Source organism: Pteropus medius, unplaced genomic scaffold, assembly GCF_902729225.1.
Source record: "Pteropus medius unplaced genomic scaffold, Ma_sr-lr_union100, whole genome shotgun sequence".
In the NCBI taxonomy this organism is placed as follows: Eukaryota; Metazoa; Chordata; class Mammalia; order Chiroptera; family Pteropodidae; genus Pteropus; species Pteropus medius.
Genome location: NW_024350923.1, coordinates 551,248 through 560,476, shown reverse-complemented (window position 1 = coordinate 560,476; position 9,229 = coordinate 551,248). Strand labels below are relative to the sequence as shown.

At 70.0% G+C, this 9,229-nt stretch overlaps 1 protein-coding gene across 1 annotated transcript in view; it reads right to left on the bottom strand.

Moving 5' to 3' along the window:
* Positions 1-2,241: 2,241 nt before the first annotated feature.
* Positions 2,242-9,229, bottom strand: part of MUC5AC (mucin 5AC, oligomeric mucus/gel-forming) — a 26,041-nt gene continuing 19,053 nt past the window's right edge. The window contains 17 exon segments of the mRNA XM_039840380.1: positions 2,242-2,800; positions 3,178-3,319; positions 3,382-3,433; positions 3,633-3,752; positions 4,100-4,198; positions 4,280-4,402; positions 4,758-4,795; positions 5,059-5,160; positions 5,450-5,621; positions 5,961-5,992; positions 6,156-6,259; positions 6,336-6,423; positions 6,742-6,920; positions 7,361-7,568; positions 8,010-8,193; positions 8,344-8,594; positions 8,946-9,120. Of these exon segments, the coding sequence (XP_039696314.1) occupies positions 2,563-2,800; positions 3,178-3,319; positions 3,382-3,433; positions 3,633-3,752; positions 4,100-4,198; positions 4,280-4,402; positions 4,758-4,795; positions 5,059-5,160; positions 5,450-5,621; positions 5,961-5,992; positions 6,156-6,259; positions 6,336-6,423; positions 6,742-6,920; positions 7,361-7,568; positions 8,010-8,193; positions 8,344-8,594; positions 8,946-9,120 (2,307 nt within the window). The 3' untranslated portion in view covers positions 2,242-2,562.

The window sequence follows — 9,229 nt, the reverse complement described above, 5'->3', positions numbered from 1 at the left end:
GCGGGGCGGGCATGCTGGGCCAAAAGTCAGGGGTCTCCGTGACCTGCTCTGCCCTCCAGGGTCACAGGCTCCCCAGTGTTCTGTGTCCATCTTCTCCATCTGCAGGAGCCTCCGGAGTCTGCCCCAGCTTGGGCCCCCCAAGCCTGAGGGTGGGGTGCCCATCCCCTATCAGACTGAGGCAGGATCCGGCCACTCAGGGATGCCCCTGGCCGGACTCCGGGGGCCGCGGGAGTGGGGCGGCAAGCTGCCCAGGCCAGCCCGGTCACTCTGGGGCCTCTTCTGGGCATGGGTCCCCACCCCAGCGGTGATAAGCTGTTGTCACCCTCTCCTGGTGTTCGGGAGGAAGTGGGGCCCGTGCCCAGCGTCGTGCCTTTTCCGGAAAAGTCAGCTTGCGTAACCCGGCCCGGGCTGCGGTGGCCGTGGTGGGCGGGCAGGAAGTGCTCTCCGGTTACTCCTTGCCACAGGCCCGTCCCAGGCAGGTAGGCTGTGTGCTCCGTGGGGGGTGGGCGTTAGTCACCCCTGGCACCCATCCCCCCCAGGAGGCAGCTTGCCCTGACACCTGATCCGCTCAGGGGGCAGTGACGTTGATTAGGGTGCCACTCAAGGCTGCGGGGTCAGCTGGTCACTGGGGCAGCAGCTCCCAGAGTCCAGGGCTGAGCTTCCTGCTCCCCAGGGGGCGTCTCTGCTGCCCTGCGGCCGCCCCTGCCCTCACACTCCGGCCACCCGCTTGCGGCTGACGGCCCGGTTCCCGTTGGCTCCCGCCTGGCCGCCGAGGGGACGCAGGAGGCCCTCAGCGCCTCCGGCCCCCTGGTCGTGACAGGAGTGCCAGGCTCTGAGGCCGCTGTGCTGCCTGTGTGGCCGGGGCAGACAGCCGTGTCAGGTGGATGGCTGAGGGACCGGCCAGGGCGCTCCCTGCTCAGGCCCAGACGTGCAGGTCGGGGCGGACAGGTGGGGGCGAGTGGGCACACTCCGCAAACGCACCCTCCCCCGGGGGTCTCTCGGCCCTGAGACCGCGGGCAGGCCCCTTCTCCTCCCAGGCTCAGCTGCCCAGGGGCTGGGCTGGCCTGGAGGATCGGCCCAGCCTCCAAGAACACAAGCTGCCACCTGGGCCCAGGACCTCGTTTCTGCATTCTGAGCCCCAAGTCTGAGCCGCCTCTCATGGCAGCCAAATCCTGGAGACAGAAGGCAGCCACCCGGCCCCAGGCCCACCTCGCTGGACCCCCAGACCCAGCCCAGGCTGGGCCTGGCTGCCTGTGACTGAGGTAGCGCAAGGTGGATGGCTTGGGTGTCTGATTCCAGGTGCCAGGGTGGGGAAAACTGCCCGCCAGGTGAGGGGTCATGGGACCAGCCTCCTGCGGCCCAGCTGCAGCGAGCCATGGCCCCTAGCCTCGGCTTCCCTTTCCGAGACGAGGGGACCACCCGTCCTGTGGTCATGGAGAACTTGTGGTCAGCGCCTGGCACTCGGTGCCCAGCCGGCATCCACAGACCCCCGAGCCCCAGGATGTCCCCCAATGGCTGGCACCCTCTCGCCTGCCAGCCTCTGGTTACATCAGCGTGCAGCCCAGGTCAGCGTCCCGGCGATGCCTGGGGGTCAGCGGGCTGGGACCTGGCCATGTTGGCTCTGGGTGCCCCTCCCCACCTTCGGATGCCCCCACCGCCGCGTCCTCGTGCAGGACGGCCTGTGTCCAGAGCTGACCTCGGGCTTCCCGGTCCCCACCCCTGCACAGTGGGCTGCCTCCAGACCTCGGCACTCGGGGCCCGCCCTGCCCCCCACCCAGTGTGCCACCGAGGGTGTCCGGGGGCTCACCTGGGGGTGGGCTTTAGAAATGCAGAAACTGGGCAGGGTGAGGGGCTACAGGTCAAGGAGGAGGGACAGGACTTCCGGGCCCACATCCACCCCTCTGTGGGGACTGGTCTCAGAGAGCCTGCGTGTGCACGCGCACACGGGCACGCACACACCCAACTCGTGTCGGTGTGATGGCTGAGGCCAGAGGCTTTGTGGGGAGAGGATGGAGCGCCCCCCAGAGGTGGCGCCCCCAGGTGAGGCCCTGTTATACCTGCTGTGGTCAGCTGGCGGGTAAACGTACCCTACTCCCTCCCTCCTTGTCCTCGGACCGGACCGGATGGCTGCTGCCCGCAGCAGAGGAGCCCGTGAGGCAGACGCCCAGGTGTGTGAGCCCCCAGGGCCCCCAGGCTTTACGGACAAACTTTAAAAAAATCACACAGAGTCTGAGCGTTGCAAAATGCCCCGTGTGTATTCGGAGCGGCCGGCCCCTTCCTGGGGTCCAGGGCAGAGCAGGGCGAGGCTCTGCCTCCTGGCGGCCGAGCAGCTGACTGCACGTCCAGCGAATCCGGCCAGGCTGGGCGTCCTCACCTCCAGCCTATGCGATGCTTGAGTCCGGGAGGAGCCGTGGGACCCACAGCCAGGCCGGATCCTGGAGAGGGAGGAGGTGGGTGGACGTGCGTCCTGGACTCAGGCCACCTGGCTCAGGGCCCAGGCTCCCGGCCTTGGAAGCCGGACTGCAGGGAAGGAGGGCGTTCTGTCCGGGACGGAGCCGCCGGTCAGGCTCCGGGCAGCAGGGCCCCTCTGCTCCAGCGCCCGGCGTCCTGGCTCTGCGGGAAGCCGAGGCCCCCAGGGGGGTCGCACTGCAGGCCCACGCAGCCGCACTCCTCCACCTGGCCGTAGCTGAAGGCCCGGCTGGAGCCGTCGGTACAGAGCAGGGTCACGTTCCGAGGCGAAGTCCGCAGCCCCTGGCAGCACCGGCACCTGTGCTCCATGGCATTGGCCTCCAGGGAGTACCTGCGGGCGGGGCTGCTCAGCGCCAGGGGCCGCGACCCCCAGCAAACAGCCCCCGCCTGGCTGCTGAGCTCCAGACGGCTCGGCCAGCGTGGAGCAGCTGGCTCTCACGTGCCGACTGGCCGGTCAGGGAACTGGGAGGGACACAGGTGGGTTCTCGCGGGCCCCAACGAACCGCCAAGGCGGCTTCTGAGACCAGCATCTCAGAAGCAGAGGAGTGTGGCTCCAGACGGGGCACGGGCCTGGGTCCCTGCACGCCGGCCCTGCCCCTCGGCCCCCGGGGTGGTGGGCACCGCATCCCCTCCCACTCTTCCTGTCCCGCCCTCGCCTGCCCGCACGGAGCCCCACGGGAGCCGTCTGCGGGCGGCAGGGTCACGTACGTGGAGGTGCTGTCCCCACAGTGGCCCTGGCAGTAGGCCAGGAGCACGGGCTCGGCGGAGCTGCAGTTCCCCACGTGGACGACCTGCTGCTTGTGATGGACAGTGCAGTTGAACCCTGGGGACACGCGGGGCGGGGGCGGGGGTCAGCGCTGGCCAGAGCGCCCTGAGCCGCCCCTCCCCCACGGGCCGCCCACTCACCGGAATGGGGCTGGGTACAGAGCCGGCAGCAGCCGTCCTCGCTCAACTGAGCCTGCTCCTGTGCCAACAGAGGGGGCGCCATTCGTGCCGGAACGGCGACCCAGGAACGGGGTACCGGGGACACCAGGCTGAGCTCAGACAGGCGTGACCAGCGCACGCAGGACAGTGGCTCCCGTCCCACTCCACGCGGCCGGACGCAGGTCCCGCCACCCCCGTCCACACTGGGCAAGGCTGGGCAGGCGGCTCCCGGAACTCACTGCGGGACAGTTGAGCGGGGGGCATGCCTTCGTCGTGGTCACCACCACCAGCCCGTCCTGGTGCTTCTCACACTCGTGTGTCATACAGTGGTTCCCAGGGTCTGACCAAGACTCGCCAGGCTGCCGGGAGGCCCAGGCCCACAGGGTGAGCGCCCGTCCCCAAGGCAGCCCCGTCCCGCAGCTCAGGCACTGCGTCTGTCTGTCTGTCCCCAGCCTGCGCCTTCCAGAGAGAGCACTGGGCCTCTGCCGGGAGCACGCCTTGCAATGACAGCTCCCCAGGGTCCCCGATGCCCCAGGGCCTGGCCGGCTCACCCCCTGCTGTCACTGTGCTACACCACTGGCGCCCCCACAGGCAGGGGCGGGCGTGGCCCTGAGTGCTGGCCCCCCCTGGGGCTGCTGGGGTGGCTTCGCCCCCAGCCTGTCTGGAGCCTGCGGCCGGCCCCAGCAGGCGTGGCTGTTGCACTCACGTAGAAGAGGTGGACGGAGCCATCGCTGCCGTTGGTGACGCAGGCCACCTGCACGCAGTGCCCACAGCACTGCCCGCCCAGCGCCTGGTACTCGAAGCCCTGCGGGGGAGAGGAGGCATGAGGCCTGAGCCTGGCCGGCGCTGCCTGGGCCTCGGCACAGCAGAGGTGGCGGGTGCTCACCACAGGGCAGTAGGTGCTGCAGGTCTGGGTCTCACAGCTGATCACGAATGTGCTGAACTGGGGGCCGCTGGGCACCTGGCACGTGCACGTCTCACACGGGCTGGAGAAGACCACGGCTCCGGGCTGGGCGGCCAGGGCCAGTGAGCGTGGACGGGGCCCGGCGCCCTGCCTTCCCCACACCACCCACGTGCCCCCGGCCACCCTGTCCCCCGGGCCACCCCATCTGGCCCGTGGTGGCAGAGCCCCGAGGCTGCACCTTTGTGGGCACATGTTCTCAAGGGCCCGGCTGGGAGCAACAGGCTGGGAGCCTCGTCGTATCCAGGACGGAGCTGGGGTCCGTGCCTGGCCCAGCCCTAGCCTCAGCCATGCCGGCCACTCCGGAGCCCATCCGCGCCCACGGGGCCCCGGCTCGGAGAAGCTGGCAGGGATGGGGAGCTTAATGTCCCATGCCTCGCGGCCCTGCTCAGCGGGTTCTTACCTGGTACGTGGTGCCGTTGACGCTGCAGATGGTCCAGCCTGTTCAGGAGGACAAACAGGCCTGCAGACCCGCGCACGCCCTCCGCCCGCCCCACCCTGGTCTCGCCATTGCCAGCCTCCTGAGCACACGGGGGCCACACTGAGCACTGGAGAGGCCCGGCCCCAGGGTGACAAGCCCACGGCCGGCGAGCGTGGCTCCTTCTGGCCTTCCCGAGTGGAGCTGGGTCCCCAGCCGGCGGCGCCCACACACGGCCCACGAGAGAGTCAGGACAGGGCCTGCCACCCCTGAGCTGGGTACTCACGGCACTCCCAGCTCGGACAGCAGGTCCCCTCCTCATAGGCCAGCAGCTGGCGGGAGCCCTCGGGACAGTCCACGGGTGCGGGGCAGGAGCTGGTGTTGCAGGCTGTGGTGGGTGGGAAGGAGGCCGTCAGGGGCCCGTGTGGCCCGCAGGGATCTCCAGGTGTCCTGACCGCCCAGGGGACAGGAGGCAGGCTCTCCAGGGGGCACCGGCTGCTAGGGTCGCCAAGGAGGCCGCAGCGAAGGACAGTGTGACACTTTCTTCCTTGGGTGCAGTCACCAGGTGCCAGCACCACGGCCCCTCATGGCAAAGCTATCCAACCCTGAGCTGGTGCGTGTGTGACCCTCGGCAGACGTGGGGGCAGTGGCCCATGCCCCACCCACCCAGGGCTCACCGCAGCTGTACTGGGGACAGCACTGGCCGGCCTGCGGGGCCGCAGGCACCGGCACGAACCCGGGCTCAGGGCAGGCGGGGGGCAGCGGGCAAGGCTGAGTCTGGCAGCGCATCGTCTGCGTGCGGCCATCACAGGTGCACTCCTGGCAGTCGATGCTGACCGTGTGGCCAGGCTGCAAAGGAGGCACGCGTGAGCCCCAGCCCTCGGTCACCTGCATATCCCAGAGGCAGCCTGGGCGGGCAGGGCACACAGGAGAATCGGAAGCGTGGGTGGTGCCCGAGGCCCAGGGGGCCCAGAGACGTGGGAGGCAGCTGGGCTCGTGACTGGCCTCTGTCCTCACTGTGTCCTAGCGGAGCAGCAGGGGGTCCCAGCAGAAGACGGGCATGGCCGGCCTCAGGGCCCCTGCACGTGGGAGCCTCCCCAGTCCTGCTGGAGCAGCTGCGTCCCTCCCTGGTCCTCCCCCGAGCCTCTGGTGCTGGGAGGAGTCCCCGCCCCCGTGAGCCACACTCACCTCCACAGGCTCCCCGCGGGGCCCCAGGCAGCCTGGAGGAACAGAGACCAAGGTCACTGCTGGGCAGCCACAGCCCCTGGCCCTCGGGGCAGGGCCGTGGACCCCACCGCGACAGAAAGCCCTGGGGTGCAGCTGTACAGGAGCTTGGGTAGAAGGCCCACCCCACCAGGCCCAGGCCTGGCCGTGGGGACGTACTGTGGCAGCCGGTGGGCACACAGATGTCCACGCTTGTGCTGAAAAGTGTCATGCCCTCTGGACAGAAGCAGCCTTCCGAGACAGGGCCGGCGTACTGAAGGGCACTGCGGGAAGCAGAGGGTTGGCGGGGCCCCTCTGCCCTCTGGGGCCGGGGGCGCGGGAAGGAGGGCGGGCACCTACGCCAGGCTGATGCTGTCACTGCCATAGCAGTAGGAGGGGCTGGAGGGGCCGCAGGGCCGGTACACCTTGTCAGCAGGGCAGGTGAAGGCTGTGTGGAAGGACAAGCCATGCCTGAGACCCAGGGTGCCCGCCGGCAGCCACTCCGAGGCTGTGCTGAGCGCAGGACACCTGCTGGGGGCCTGCGGCCTGGAAGTGGGACCCTCAGGCCCGCCCCTGAGTGCCCTGCCTGGCCCAGCCTGTCGGAGCCCACCACCCCTGCGTCCTGGACCCGGCCCCAGCACTCCGACCTGACGCCCCACCTTTCTCCCCAAGAACCAACTGCACTCTGCGTGGGGTCAGCCCTCCTTCTCCAGCCGGGGAGGGGGAGCGGGGCGGGGGGCGGGGTCCCGAGGCAGGGGGCACTCACAGCACGTGTGGTTGGTCCAGCCCCTCCAGTCCACGCATGCGCCGTGGGACGCACAGAGCGCGGCGTACAGCTCCAGGCCGGAGCACACCACGTCCGAGTCATTCATGTGGCACTGGTCGAAGACACAGCCTTGGTAGTACGGCTGCGGGGGGATCACGCTGTGGCACTGTTTGAAGACCCTGAGGCACAGGGGCACGCGGGTCGTGCGGCTGCCAGGCTCAGGCTGTCCCCAGAGAGGCCCTGGATGGGGGTCGCTGGCCCCAAGTGCCGATAGCCAGGCCTCCAGACGACCTGGCCACGGCATGGCCGTTCTCCCTGCAGATTCGCCACTGGGTTTCCCTCCACCCTGCAAACCCGGCGATGACCGTCCCCAGACCCCACAGCGTGCTGGACGCAGAGCCGAGGCGGACTCGCCCGCCAGCTCCGCCGAGCGTTCCAGCGGCAGCGGCTCTTCTCGGAGCCCGCGGACAGCCACCAGGGACCCGCCCTGGGGCTGGTCGCACAGGGGATCATCCTTCCACTGGGCTCCCCCTCCCGCGGGAGCCCCCTGCAGGCCCCAGAGGGTGGGGTCAGCAGGGCAGCCCGCCCGCCCCCTCCCCTGCCTCTTCCAGAGTCTCACTCGCTCAGGATCAGCTGGCAGATTGGCGAGGGCGGGCACGGGGCAGGCGAGCTCGTGGGACCAACTGTGGTGGGTGCTGGGGGAGGCCCATAGCAGGACGGCTGGTTGGGTTCGGTCACCTTCCAGTGGCCAGACATGTCAGAGCAGGAGGACACCACTGCCCCCCCGGGGAGGCGGCACTCGTCTCTCTGGTCATTGGTGCAGGTGCCTGGGGCGGGGCGGCGGGAGTCAGGTGTCTGGGGACAGCAGAGCCACTCTCACCCTACACCCCGTGGGCCAGACCTGTACTCAGTGGGCTGACTGAAGGACCTGCCCAGGGCCCCTGACCTCCCTGTGCTTCCGTTTCCGCCAGGAGAACGGACCTGGGGGCAGTTCTCAGGGAGGATGGACGGCCATGGGCCTGAGGGTGGGCGCCTGGCTTGTCCTTGGTGCAGCGAGAAAGCAGACGCGCTGCAGCCTCTGCCCCGCCGAGCACGCAGCCCCCAGCAGAACTGGCCACGGCCGGCCCTGGTCAGGAAAAGGCCTGGGGTCCAGAGAGTCAGGGAGGGTGAGGGCGGGGCCTGAGGGGCCAGGGGGGGGCCGGGGGTGGAGTCAGGGAGGGACCTGGGCGGGGCCAGGCGGAGCCTGGGGTCGCCTGGGAGGGGCTCACCGCACTGCCCCTCGGTGTTGTTGGCAAACTTGCTGAAGGGCACCTCCACCGAGAAGATGAGGCCGCTGAACATGACCTGGACTCCGATCTCGGGGATGGTCACGTACATCTTGACGCCGATCTGGGAGACGGCGACGCCGCCGCTGCGGAAGCCGGGGCTGACTCTCTTGCCGTCGAAGAGGATCTAGAGGGGGGCGGGAGGCCGGCCGTCAGTCACCCTGCACCCGCCCCCGCCCCCGGCCGTCAGTCACCCTGCACCCGCCCCCGCCCCCGGCCGTCAGTCACCCTGCACCCACCCCGCGCCCCTGGGGGCCGCCCGGGCGCGGAGCCCCACCTCGTTGGTCATCACTCCGCGGACGGGCTTGCGGGTCAGCACAACGCGGTCCTGCTGGTACTCGACGATGATGGACTGCGGGCAGGACAGCCCGTCCTCCGCGTCGCAGAAGTAGTTGGTGATGAGCACGCGGAAGTGGCCGTACACGGGCACGATCTGCTGCACCAGCACGTACGTGCAGTTGTCCAGGAACGTGTAGTAGATGCCATCGAAGGTGATGTAGTGCGGGTCGCCCCAGCCGCTGCACACACCTGCGGGCATAGGGGCGCCTCACGCGGGCCGCCGCTGCCCCCCATCCGCCCGCGGCTCTCCCGCAGGGCGCGTGGCCCCGGAGCTGGCGGGGCTCGTAGCTCAGACCGGCCTTGTCCAAGGCACCGCGTGCCCAGCGCCCAAACAGATCTGCCCAGGACAAGGCCTCAGAGGGGCCAGCCACCCCCCACCCCCGCCACCACCGCCACCACCGCCACTACCGCCACCGGCTCGGCCCAGGGGCTCTGGGGCTCGGCACCCGCCCACGGCCGTGCGTTGGGTGGTATTTCCAGAACCCCTCGCCGTGCGGAGCCGCGTGCCCAGCCCCGCCGCCCAGCCTGCGCCCTGCTCACACTGGCACTGGTAGTGTCGGCAGCAGCCGTCCTCATCCGCCACCTGCAGGGCGGGGTAGCCGTTGGCGCAGGTGGGCTCCCGCGCCTGCGGGCATGGGCGTGGCTGCAGCGTGATGACGTTGTTGCCCTCGCAGGTGGCCTGAGAGCAGCTGGGCATGGCCCAAGTCTCCCCTCTCTGTGGAAGCAAAGCCGGCTGCAGGCCCCGCCCCTCCGCCCCCTACCAGGCCGCCCCCCTTCGCGCCCAGAAGCCAGCAGGGAACCCGGATGGGGACTGTGTCTTCCTG